At 31.0% G+C, this 13,644-nt stretch overlaps 1 protein-coding gene across 1 annotated transcript in view; it reads right to left on the reverse strand.

Annotated features, from left to right (window-relative positions):
• Positions 1-401: 401 nt before the first annotated feature.
• Positions 402-13,644, reverse strand: part of LOC129234642 (prothoracicostatic peptide-like) — a 146,978-nt gene continuing 133,735 nt past the window's right edge. Inside the window, exon 3 of the mRNA XM_054868678.1 lies at positions 402-1,948. Within this exon, the coding sequence (XP_054724653.1) occupies positions 1,911-1,948 (38 nt within the window). The 3' untranslated portion in view covers positions 402-1,910. The remainder of the gene's footprint in view (positions 1,949-13,644) is intronic.

The raw sequence follows: 13,644 nt of genomic DNA on the forward strand, positions 1-13,644 counted from the left end.
CTAGTAGCGACTTTTGCACAAGACTCGACTGCTGTTCCGCCTCTAGGCAAATTATTGAACATAGAGTTTTCACTACTTTTGCTCAAAGTAGCATTGCATTCATTTTATTTATTTATTTATTTATTATTATTTTTTTTAATTTTTGTAAGAAGCACTTACTAATTTCATTATTTATTTGTTTTAATTTGTTTCCATTGAAGTGAAATACTCAACGGTATCAATCATAAGCATAAAGTTAACTTATAATTTTTTAGAATGATTATATATTCTCGTTTTGGAGTTACAGGGAACCCAATATTCACTGTAAAAGAGCTGGATGAAAGAACTATCTATAATACTTATGTATTTCCAATGTTTTTGCAGTTAAAATTGTGTACTCGTAAAATGAAAGAGACTTTAAGTGTTGTTGAAATATTTTATTTCAAAATAACACGCAATATTCATTGGTGCATCACATTTAAATAATTTTATTTTTTACTCTTATACACTTTTCAATAAACACATTAAAAACAACTGAAAATAAATTACACATACAAATGTCAACATTAATAAAACGCTCTAAAATAAAAATTTCCGTAAAAGAAAAACATCTATATAATATTGAACTACAATTTAATTTCACAAATTTGTTTGGCATCATGATTTTAAAATAACAAGTTTTAAAAAGAACACAAGTTTTATAAAATTCGAATATGTTTTTAGTTTTTACAATAAAACTTTAGAAAATGGTCTCGTAAAAAAACTGCACCGAGGTTTTGATTTTAATAATTTGTACGCCAGTAAAAATATTAAAAACATAAATTTATTTTTCCTTTTTGAAAACATTACGTAAAAATTAAATTAAGTCCATCATCGGCTTCATCCACACAATAAAGCTTATCAGTTTCGAATTAAATTCAAAAATCGCTTAAATGACTCATTAAATACATGAAATTGAAGTATTAAAGTGGGTATCTGAAAATAATTGTGTGAGAAATTTTATAAAAGTAATTTGTACTGTGAGTTATGAAGAGACGGAAATCAAGAATCGAATTGAAGTCCTTCCAATTTTATTGAAATATGTCAATTGCTTTTTATAATTGGGAATAATTAGCAATAGTTTAAACAACTATATTTTACAACAACCCCCTTTTTTTAAAAATCAAATTTGGTGATTTGTATTTTAACAAGCAAATGGATTCCAAGAATCTTTTCACATTTTTACCACTGAAAATATTTACATCGTTGGCAAAGAAGTACTAAATTTCTTTCCTGCGTGAAAGACACTACAACGTAATATAATCTCATTTCCTTAAGTTTTATTTCTCATCGATACCTATTTATATCCTTTCAATTTTTTTCTAAATCAGATAAACTTCTAAAATGTAGTATCATTGTAATTCTTAAGATATGGAAAAATAAACGTTTGAAGTCGTGTATTAAATGGGAAAATGTATAGTTTTTCAAATTAAAACGAAAGTAAAAAAGAAAAAAATATTGAAAACCAAAGCAAGTTTTTTTTTTTAAATGATAAAATTAGTTGAATGTAACTTTAAAAAAGTGATTTCGAACAGAATCGTTCCATTTCTTGGATTAATCTAACATAAATATGATGATCATGTCTGTTATTTATGAATAAATGAAGTGTATTAGAACACAAGAGATAAAAATACGTATAGATTATTGCTATTCAAATGAAATGCAGCATAGCTACTACGTTAAACAGTACGTAAAACCACTCTGCAGTAATAACAAAACTTTGAGAATTCTAATGCATAATTACATCAATAAATAAGTTATGAGTATCATTAAAACACTGGAAAACAAATGTCCTCAGAAGACAAATGGAAAACCTAATTTAGTGATTCACGCCATGTATAATTTTTATGTATTAAACAAAGGGACGACAATCTTATTCCAGGTGTGGTACTTTACATCTGGTCTGGGACATAAACTGCTGGATAGGAATCTGCAATAAAACAAAAAACAAAGATGCAATGTCGTAATTCTAAAAAAGCACAGAATCAGTATTTGCTACACATTAGTTTTTTAAAAATAGCTCAAGGTTTGGTTGAAATGAAAACCATGTGTGAAACATTTTTAAGGATGTCTCAACAGACCTTAATGAGCTACATTTGTTTCAAAACCTGTGACTCCTTTTTTAGCCTACTTTAAGTAAAAGTTAAAAAAAAAACACCAGAGAAGATAATGCATCGTAACGATATCACTAAAATAAAAAAAAATCAAATAAATAAATAAATAAAACAAAGTGTAATACATATTGAAATATTAAAAAATGGAAAGTAGGGGTTAGAGATGGGGAAAATGTGTTTGTCGGGATGTCAGTCTGCAATAAAAAGTGCAATGTAAGCGAACAATATTTTATATGTAAAATCGTAATTAGTATATTTTTTAAATATGTACGTTACGTCTGAAAAATAGCAAATAGTTATTTTTATTGCCCCCCTGTATGGTTAAAATAAATGTTCAACACGCATAGTAAAAAAAAAATAATGCTTTTAACATTCTATTTAAACTTGAATTCTCATCACATCATTAAACTTAAATCATTAATCCCCCAATTAAGACAATTTTGCCGCTTTTACTGATCTAAGGTTAAGACCAGACTGAGCGAATTTGGACTAAATACCAAATGGGTTTGAATTCTAAAAGATAATCTGCATTTTATATTTTTTTCCTGCGTTTAATAAGGAAAAAAACGTGACTATACACAACACTTTACGTCATTGAAAATTAATTAATGATGCTTTTTAAAGCAAATATCTTAAAGTTGGCTAATTTGAAGTTACATATATTTTTTTTTATTTTTATTTTATAGCACCATATTTTTTTCCAACTATTTCTTATGTTTTTTATTAGTTTATCTTTTTTAATAGCTGTAAAAGTGTATTTCAAAGCATCATTCCAAGCTATTTTAGCTTATTAGTAAATGCATATTTAAACTATTAATCAACGATTTAAAATCAATTGCAGCATTTGGTAATTTAAATGGAAAACAGTGCTCTGATATTTACAATGCATCTAGAGCATTTAACAAAATAAATCCCGTACGAAACAAATAATTCTTGTAAACATAATACCTCATAGTTCGAGCCAAATTTTCAGTAATGTATTGATACAAGTAATTAGTTATATGATTTAGCACAATTACTAGATCAAATATGAAAACAGATTCTTATCCATCATCATGGGTTATCCCATAAATCGTATGTTTATTCATTACGCAATAATGCAGGCAATCAAAACGTTATGTCCTTCCACATTCACACTCTGTTATCGGAAATAGATTTGAATGATTACCAATTCACGTGTCTCTGTGTTCCCGATGGAATTGAGTTATACTTGTCATATTGATGTGGTAAACAAAGCTTAAAGCGAGAAATTAGCTGTATCACCGCATAACACTCAGTGTGTGGGACGGAGAGATTAATGCAAGTTATTGCTCTTACAGGGATAGGAGATGCTTGATGTATGAAGGTACTGTAAATCACACCAATAGGAGAGAATTTGTGAAAGAATGTAGGACGTAGGACTAGGGCAAAGACCATTGAAATTTGAGAATTTTGTGGCCAGCTTTTCAGTATTAATGAAATTTTTGAAAATCGTTTCTTCCCTTAGTTGATTGTAGAAGTTCCAGTAATTATTGACAATAAAGTAATAGAAATGAAAGTCTGAAAAATGTTTATATCAAGAAAAGTTGTGCAATAAAGTTTACATCCTTGTGGTTTAAGAGAGAGAGCAGACGTCCGCTCAGGAATTACTTGACAAAGATTTTTTTATTCTCGGAAAGAAAAATGTTTTGTTATATTCAAGACTACTTCAATAATAGCTACATATTTTTGCATATAAGAGGTCTTTATTTACAAATAAATCAATTAATTCTAAAAAAAAACAAAAGGGTAACGGCACCAGTAACACACAAAGGTCCAATAACAGACAGTCGTAAGTTTGTATTCAAATAATAAGAATTTTAGGCGGGTAAAACTGATGCTGTTATCACCCACGAATACGGTGGATCCAGTGAACATTATGAGCAAGTTGGAATATACAAGGAAGGTTATGTTCAGACATAACGAGTTAGCTGGTGGCATTAGTTCTTAACATGAAGAATTCTTGCACATTTTAAGAGAAAAAGGGAATTATCTCCAATACTCATCATTTCCTTTTCCTATCTGTTACTGGGTATAATCAGAATTGTCGGTGTCTCTTACTGGGGGGCGGACCTTTCTCCGAAAATGAGCAAGTAAAAAAAAGAATTGACTAATTCAGAGGATCCAGAAGCAGCTAAACGTTAGATGAGATGTTGTTGCATGGCAGAAAAATAGTTTACAAATTCTAAATACATTGAAAGACTCGGAAAATTGAGTTAATCTGAGCGCAATGTCTTAAGCATGTCTGTTTCTGGTGCCGTTACTCTATGTGTGCAAATATTATTAAAAACTAGGGATCACCAATTAATCGGCCATAATCGGCCACATTGCTGATTATCAAAAATCGGCAAAATTTTGCCCATTAATCGGCGGAAAAAAAATATTTTTCAGAGTTAACCTTGAACAAGAAATTATGATAAATACATTTACTAACAATACATCAACGTAATTTTGTCCAAGCATTACTATAGAATGTAAGACGAAAGAGCACAGAGTAAAAACAAAATAAAAAGTTTAGAAAGTGCGTACAACTGAATGGAGTATTAAAGAATCTGAACTATCATCGCTGATTACCATATGACACTACTATGAATAATTAAATTCCAGGACTTTTAAATTGGAACGCGAAAAATGTTTACATCACCCAAGGCCCCCTTCTATCACTCTATTCACATCACCCGCCTTAAAGAAGCATTTTGTTTTTATATGTTATTACTATTATTTAAATTTATCTTTGAAGGGTAGAAATATTGCAGAAATAAGCAAATGTGTATATGACCCCACTGCACCCTCCCCTTAACTGTCTCTAATGAAAAAGAAAAAAAAAAAACTTCCTACTGATTTTGTTTTGTTTCTTAAAGAAAATCAGGATCATTTTCTAAATTCAAGTTATGATACCCTCGCCCCAGCTTTTGATGACTCAACATTATTTTCACAGTCATTTTGTTTATTGTAACTATACATAGGATTACATCATACACTTTACAATGTACTCTTTAAACTATTATTTTTCGATTCAACGAGAAAATTACTATAATTAAATATCCATTGATTTTTTTTTAAAGTATGCATATGATGTATTATTGTTATTATTATTACAATCATCGTTGTTATTATTTACCGACTTCAAAAAAGGAGGTTTTGATTTCGTATTGCGGCTTGTGTGTGTTCGAATTATTCCAACACAACTGGACCGATTTGAAATTTTTTTTTTTGTTTGTAAGGGTATACTTCCCAGATGGTCCGATTGTAATTTGGTCTGGATCGGATAAGTGATCCCGGAGAAATCCAAGAAACTTTAAATTTCATACGTCTCCGTCACGTGGTTTTGCTGTGATCGGTGTATCTTCACAAGCTTTTGACTTTCTCTTGACCGATCTTTACTTCTCGCGGCACATGGATGATTTATTTTCGCAACGCTGCGCCGCCTGTTTTATTTTCGGTGTTACTAATGTATTTATTACTGTGTAACAAAGCAGTAAATTAAATATATTTTGCTACTTTAATAGTTGAATCAATTACCTTAATATTTTATTTACTAATATATAACTTTATTAAGACACTAAAATATAAAGTTCTTTACTTAATATTCCAGTTTTAAAATATATTTAGTGTTTAATTGAGGGGGAATTGAATACAGAACACCACTCCCCCACGATTTAATTTAGATTCTTTAATAATATACATTATACCTGTGTATGATTTCTGAAGTTTGACCAATATTCTAGATTTACTATTTCACGATGCCGCTAGTTCAATTTGAAATTAGGGTTATATTAATTAGCAGGCTTCAAAAAAAGGAGGAGGTTCTGAAGAGGGGTTTGTTTTTCCTTTGTACAATGTTCCATAAATACTCGAAGACACCTGTACCCAGGGGCGTGCACAGGGAGGGGGGGGGGCACCTGTTGGCCCGGGCCAGATCCTGAAGGGGGCCCATTATTTTTATAACTGAGGGTGAAATATAGGGGTAAACAATATGGAGAGGGGCCCGGAACAGTCATTTGTGATGGGCTCCAAACTTTCTGTGCACGCCCCTGCCTGTACCGATAAGGAAAATTCTTTTTCTCTTTGAAACGGTATACTTCTTTGGCGGTTTAATGGTAATCAAGTACAGGTTTGATGAAGTTGAGGGAACTCTTCAAATATCATACTCACATTTAAATCGATTAACTTTGTATATCGTCTCACTTAGTGAACCGTTTTTATGCTTTTTTTTTGTTTAGTAGTGGTTTTGTTTAGGGGTGGTATAACTTAGGTTCCAAATCCTTGATTTACCCTATTTGTTCTTTAGGGAAAAGTTAACGGTAAAACAATAAATTTCTTGCAATTTCCCTCTCAAACGATTAAACATAAAACCCATTGATAAACAAAAGCCATAAAACAAAGGTATATACTTTCTTTACCTATAGTTAAAGAAAGTACTAAAAAATATATTATTAAGAGTAATGATAATGAAAATTTTGAATTAAGGATTCTCTGAACCAAACATAAAATTCATTCTAGTGGAATTTTTAATCTTCATCTATGGTGGGGCCATTTGAAGAAACATGCGACTTTTATCACGAGTTACATGACAGGTATTGCGAAATAAATTACAATTTACAATATTACAATTCTAAAATTTACAATTTTACAAATTTTAAAATAAAGCGATTTCGGTTTTTTATAGTGACTCGTGCATTTGCTTTCGGAAAGCAAACTTTGATAAAGTTGAACCAATGATGAAGACAATTTTTTTTGTACATAGTTACGCATTTGAAAAAGCCTTTCTTCACAATCGTGTTATTTACACCACTAAAAACCAAAAAATAAATTTCTTTTAAATTAAAAAAAAACCGTCTTCAAAAAATACCCAGGAACTAAGAAGCAAAAAATAACTGGTTGCACTTACATTCTATTTCGCACTCAAACATAGAAATGAAATTTATTTTACAATTCCAGTACAAAAATCAACTAAACTAAACACCGAATTATAAAATAAACACTGATTTAAATTACTATACGATGAATTACTTTAAATACCTAACTAATTATATACAATCTCTTAATTTTTAATAACCTTTTGAAGTCGGAGCCTCCTATAAATTACTACCTAACGTAACTGAGTAAGCTTAGTTTTGAAGACTAATTTCCCGTATAGTTAAATTAGTGTTTAATTCAGGATTCGGTTGGTTGTCAGTTACGTTATGTAGTTGTTTATAGGAGGCCCCGACTTCAAAAGGTTATTAAACATTAAGAGATCGTATATAATTAGTTAGGTATTTAAAGTAATTCATCGTATATTAATTTAAATCAGTGTTTATTTTATAATTCGGTGTTTAGTTTAATTGATTTTTGTACTAGAATTGTAAAATAAATTTCATTTTTATGTTTGTGTAGGAAATAGAATGTAAGTGTAACCAGTTATTTTTTGCTTTTTAGTTCCTGGGTATTTTTTGAAAGCGGTTTTTTTTTTAAATTTAAAAGTAATTTATTTTTTTGTTTTTATTATTATTTTTACAAACTGATAGTTGAAGCAATGTTATTTTTTAAATTTAATTTTTGTATTGTGAATAATTATATACATATATACATTGTTGCAACATTTTTCATTCATCGATACGTTTCTCTTTTTAGAATACCGCTTTTAGATAATCTTATAATTTTTATAAATAACTAGAGGACTCGACAGCATCAAACGATCTGTTCAAACTTCGTAAATTGAAAAGTTAAACAAGTTCAATAATTCATCAATTGTTTGAACGGTTCTGTTGAGATGTCAAAGGACAATATTTTTAACATGATTGGTGTCACAATGCGTATATTTATTACAACTTGATTTATCTAATGCCCACCGAGCAGTTGTTTCATTAACTAATTGCTGCGTTGCCCGGCTTTGCTCGGTCCATCGTGAAAATAAATATTATGTCATGTGACAAATACTCAAGAATCAGGCAAATAAATAATAACAAAAAAACATTATGCGAAATTTCCCTCCCAAACAATGACGACAGATATTAATATACTTTTGAGAAATTAAATTGGGAAAGATGGATTTAAAAAGCGTAACCATGGGAACACAAAATGAAATAAGTTCAAGGGAATAAAATGCGAAAGAAAATGGTTAATAATTTGAATGGAAGTGAAATTTTTTGAACTTGATTTCAAAAGGCTTATAACTTTTTTTCCTTTTGAGATAGAAAATCAGTTTTTCGACCATAGGTTGAGATGGATTTGGAGTAAAAAATATCGCTTTTTCTAAATGTATCAAAAAGGAAGCTATGGGATAATTTCTTCACTTTTTACAGAGTGCCTTTTTATAGAGAGAAGTGCCTAAGTTTCAGCTAAGCCTAGAAAAATCGAGCTAAAAACGCAAATAACTCCCGCCGTAATTAAGTTAGAGCATTGAAATAAATCGCATAGAACGTGGAAAATTCTACCTTTTCCTATGATATGTGATATTATTATATATGCAAGTAATTTTTCACCCCTATATTCGAGAATTTGTGTAAAAATTGGACCTAAATTGGAATAAAAAAAGAACTACTCATCGATTTTTTTTCAAACCGATCCGCAAACCTTTCCGGTGCTAAAATTAAGAGACAAATTAGAGGTCAAAATTTCAGAAAAATCGGCCGGGTAGTTCTCAAGTTTTGAACGTTCAAATAAACAGACGCTTTTTTGAGACTTCAATTTATACTATGTAGAGATTTTTTCTCGCGTACTTACGTTTGTTCCTTCAGTCGCACTAAAAGGATAAAAATCTTTTTCGGATATTTATTGTAAAAAACTAACTGCCTAGTACATCTACAACAAACGGAAAATCCCGCTGCAACGTTTCCTATATAAAGAAGACTTTAACTATCGAAAAGCTATTGTTTAAAGAAATGATAAATGTAAAAAAAGTTCCTCGAATAAGCGAAAATCACTCATTCCGCTCCCTCCGGTAAAATAAACATTTTCTTCAACTGAAATGACGAAACACTTTTTAAAAACCGAAAACAATTCTTTGCAATTTAAAAAATTTCTCAAAAAAAAAACAAAAAAAACATTAAAATACATTAACAGTAGCTTTAAAATGTGAACAATCCCGTAACTCAATCATTTATCGCCAAAATCTTCAAGTCACCACGCTATTGTAATCCAGCCGAATAGTTAGCGAAGTGAACTCCGATCTAATAGCCGTCCGATCTTTAAAACGAAAACTTTTAAATTCCGCTCTCTCGCTGAGCATTAGCTTCACTTAACTATCTCTACTCGCGTACTTGAATGATCTTCGTATATTGCCTAATTTGTTCCTTCCACCAAAGACGAAAAAATCTTACACTGCACTGATCTTTTATGCACAGAACTACCTTGTTGTGATTTATCTGGACGGAAATAAAATTTGTGTCTTCTTTAAATTGCACCATATTTTCCTTTAATAATTTTCTGATTAGTTTGATAGTTTTCTTGCCAGAAGCGCCAAAACTGATATAGATTTGAGCCGAGAAGCAAATGTTGCTAGGCTACTTTTTGATCATTTGGTAAGGAAAACCTGAGGCAATGATTTCGCCACATGTTTTACATGCGAAGACAGGAATACACGTTTTGCGTAAATCTAGTGAAGATACCCGATTTCTTTCAGTCATCCAGACTTTAAAACATACCACGGTTTCTAAGATCTTTGCATTCAAGAAATGGAAAAAAAAAAAAAAAAAACTATTCTCCACTGACATCACAGGAGGACATTTTCACAAAAAAAGCAGAGCTGAATTTCTTACTATCCTTTGGCAATGGTTTAAATATATTCACTTCTGTTCCCGCTCAACAATTGGCTAAAATAAATATTAATCATTTGGGAAATGTAATCATTCGACGTTTAAATAAATTAATTCACTACAGTAAGCAGAGCTGAATTTCTTTTTGTCCTTTTGCAACGAGTTAAATATATATTTCAATTCTTGCTTAATAATAGGTTAATATAAATATTAATCATCTGGGAGCTATAATCATCCAATGTTTAAATAAATTAACTAATTAACAAAAACGTTTCCGATTCGATCCATTGCGACTCTAAACCATTCTTCAACTTAGTTACACCCAAAAATTTGATCAAAATCAGTCCAGCGGTTAAAAAGCCTTATGAATACAAACACACGAGCAAAAGATATTAAGATAAGTCTTGGACAAAATGACTACTAATAAATAAAAAATGAATTTAAATTAAAAGTACTCTTATTTTAGTATGCTGACCACAGGCTGCCCCCCTAATATTTTGAAAAATTCATGCCTTGTGAACATTATGTAACTACATCAAAAATAATAAGAATACTTACTGAAAGAAATTGGAACAAATTTTGAAATTGTTTTTGAAAAATTAGAAAAGAGGAGAAAAATGAATAATCTCTCAACTATTAGCCATTTCTCGTCGAAGTAAAATTGAGAAAAGCAAGTGACGAAGAACTAGTAGTCTTTAAAAAAATGTGATCGTTATTCGGCCGATCATCAGCAGCTGATTTATCGGTAATCGGCCAGTTGCTTATCGGCGCATTCCTACTACAAATATTCTTGTTTTCTTAAATGAAACTAGTTTTGGCCGAGGTTCCGGCTCTTTTTTATACTATTAATGTTTGGTAACAGATGTCGGGTCTGTTGTTGATATAAAATATCTCCCATTTGCATCAACTTATATTGCCAAGTTACCCCATAAGTTCTCGATTCGGTTGTTATCTGGAGACTTAGTTTGTCAGTTCGAAGTTTCAATGTTGCTGACTTGGAACCAATTTTTTGTACAATTATTCGAATAGAATTGCGCAATGTCTTGCTGATAATGCCAATTTTCTTTCGCAAAAATGTCAGTGTTTTGTAAAAAAAAATACGTAGGATGACATTTCGATATGTTTGTAAATTTATTTTACCCGAAACGAAGGCAATAGAATTCACACCATTGAAAGTGCAAAGCACTCTCACATATGGACAGAGCATCCACTTAATTGCTATTGGAGAATTTTTTTCTATGTTCTTTAAACCACTAATTGGGATTAAGTAAAAAAAAAAAAGAACCTAGTTTTCGATGTTTCTCTTTTTTTTTGAAATGGTCAGGGTACTTTTTTGTTGAGGAAAAAGCTTACAAATACCATATAAACTGCGAAGAAATTAATACCAAAACTACAAGTTGAAAGCTAAGATCATGAATTAGTAAATGAAGAAATTAAGTCCAATCATTGCCTTGGCAAAAGCTCAGGCAAAGATGGAAAGTCATGTGACTCAACGACGAATGGTTAACATGTTTTGCGTGAAACTAACGGAGAAAACCTAATTTCTTCCAATGCTTTGCTTTAAAATGTTACGTGACTTGGGATGTTTGTTTCACGAATTAAAGCCTTCATTCATTCCCTCTTATCTCTTCTCAATGGTTCAAAGGCCCAATCGTGTAAACTTGTGATGATATGTACTTCAGTACACGTACTTTTAGCTCAAAACGAATACTGGCGGCCTTATAGCTTTTATTTAGGCTGAAATGTACCAGTTTTTCTAGCAATTACATACTTATTATTCCTTTGTCCTGTGCTTTTAATTATTCAACGTTAATAGTTAATAATACAAAAATTTCCCATCTCCCTCACATGTTTTTCCCCGTTTTCTTAGAAGTTTTTTCTTTCCTTTAACTTTTTATTCAGGTTTTTCCAATATATTAGATTAACTAATGATGAAGCGCAAGGACTGTGTTTATGTGCTTTTTCGTAAAGAAGATATACATAGTTTTTTCCTTTTTTTTGACTAAACACTAGATTGTGAAACCAGAACAAACATGATTTGTACTAGTTGAAGTTTTGAAGTTGCAGGAAACTGAAGCTCTGCTTATCGAAATTTCAAATTTGTTTCTGGGATAAAACTTCTTTTCTTGCCTTAAATAACGGAAGCTTTTCCCTTTGTTTAATTCGAATCTCTTTTGATTTCCGTCAAATAGAAACGACAAATAAAGTGCATTTAACTATGTTTTAAATGTGGGGTGTAAGTATAAATGCCGGTAGTATATAATAGTGTGAAAAAACCGCTAGAAAAGAAAAACGGAAAAGTTTTAGTACCTATAACCGTGTAACAAAAGCTCCCTTCTCTGAAATTTCAGTCTGAAGCTCACTTAATTACTAAGTATAAGTGTGGGCAAAAATGCTTTACATCGCCATCTTGTTGTGATTACTTACTAGAACTTTTTAAATAGCCTTTTTTGTAACGTAAGTTCGTGGAATCGAAAAGAACACCGGTAATGTATACAGTATAGTAATGTATGCAGTACCGGTAATCAGATATTAAGCGATATTTTTGGTTAGGTTTCCTTACCTGACATAGATGAAATTGCAGTCAAAATTAATTATTCCGCCTATTTAAAAGCTAAATTATCACTCAACAACAACAACAAAAAAATATTATATGTATCGTGATGTTTCAGTCAATAGTTCTGTTAAGATGCATTAATTCATGCTATAACATATTCTCTATAATTCATCGAATGTGCGCCACGTAATATGTATTTACATTTTAAATAACTAAAAGTTTTTAGAAAAGAAGCATCTTAATGATCAAAAAAGTGATTTACAGTTTGCCTTCGCATAAAATTAATTTATTACATGTACATAATTTGTGACATGCACTGTACGTTAGGATGGGCCTAAAGAACTATTTTTCTTTTATTTAGAAGCTGTAATAACGTGGAAAAGTTGCAAATTATAAGTACAAACAATGGAAAAAAAATAATTATGGAAATCGATTGACATCTTCCGTTCACGCATGGGGGCTAAAATTTGACAAAATATGAAAAAAAAACATCATTTTTGAGATTTTAAAAAATTAATTTTTTTCTTAATGTAATAGTTTGTAACGTCTTCAAACAGAGCCTCAAAACATTGTGTTTAAATTTGGTTTCGATCAACTAATATCTTTCTGTCGCGTATGGGCCCCAAAATTTTCCAAAATAATGAAAAAGTTACATTTTTATGGGTTTTCGGTATTTGATAAATAATCAGTATTTAAATATAATAGACGAAGTATTTTTTCAGTCGAACTGAAAATGAGATAGGAAAAAAAAAACTGTCAGGTTCAGTCAATGTTTTACGGTAGCGCAAAGCCTTAGAAACTCTCCTGCGCGGACGTCGGATAGCACTGCCGACAACGTCACTCGCCTGGCTGGGGCACTCCACTCCACGCCATTCCCGCCCTCCTCAAACCACAATGTCTCCCAACTGTGTTTTTTCATTTTGCATCTTTCAGTAGTGACCTCAGTAAACTATTACTTAGTTCGATCTAGCTCTTTTGATATATGACTATGCAATGAGCAGTTTGTCTCTTCCATTTCAATATGTTGCCATTCCATCACATATTTCAGCTCTTGGGTGACAAGAAAACGGGGTCTAGTACCTCTAACGGGTCAATTGGGGAAAAAGTTAGTGGATTGCCAGAAACTTCCGGGAGTTAACTTTTAGAGTATTGATTGCCTAATCCCAGAGATGGACAAAAAACGTGTTCAGCAAAGATC

This window comes from Uloborus diversus, chromosome 1, assembly GCF_026930045.1.
Source record: "Uloborus diversus isolate 005 chromosome 1, Udiv.v.3.1, whole genome shotgun sequence".
NCBI lineage: Eukaryota > Metazoa > Arthropoda > Arachnida > Araneae > Uloboridae > Uloborus > Uloborus diversus.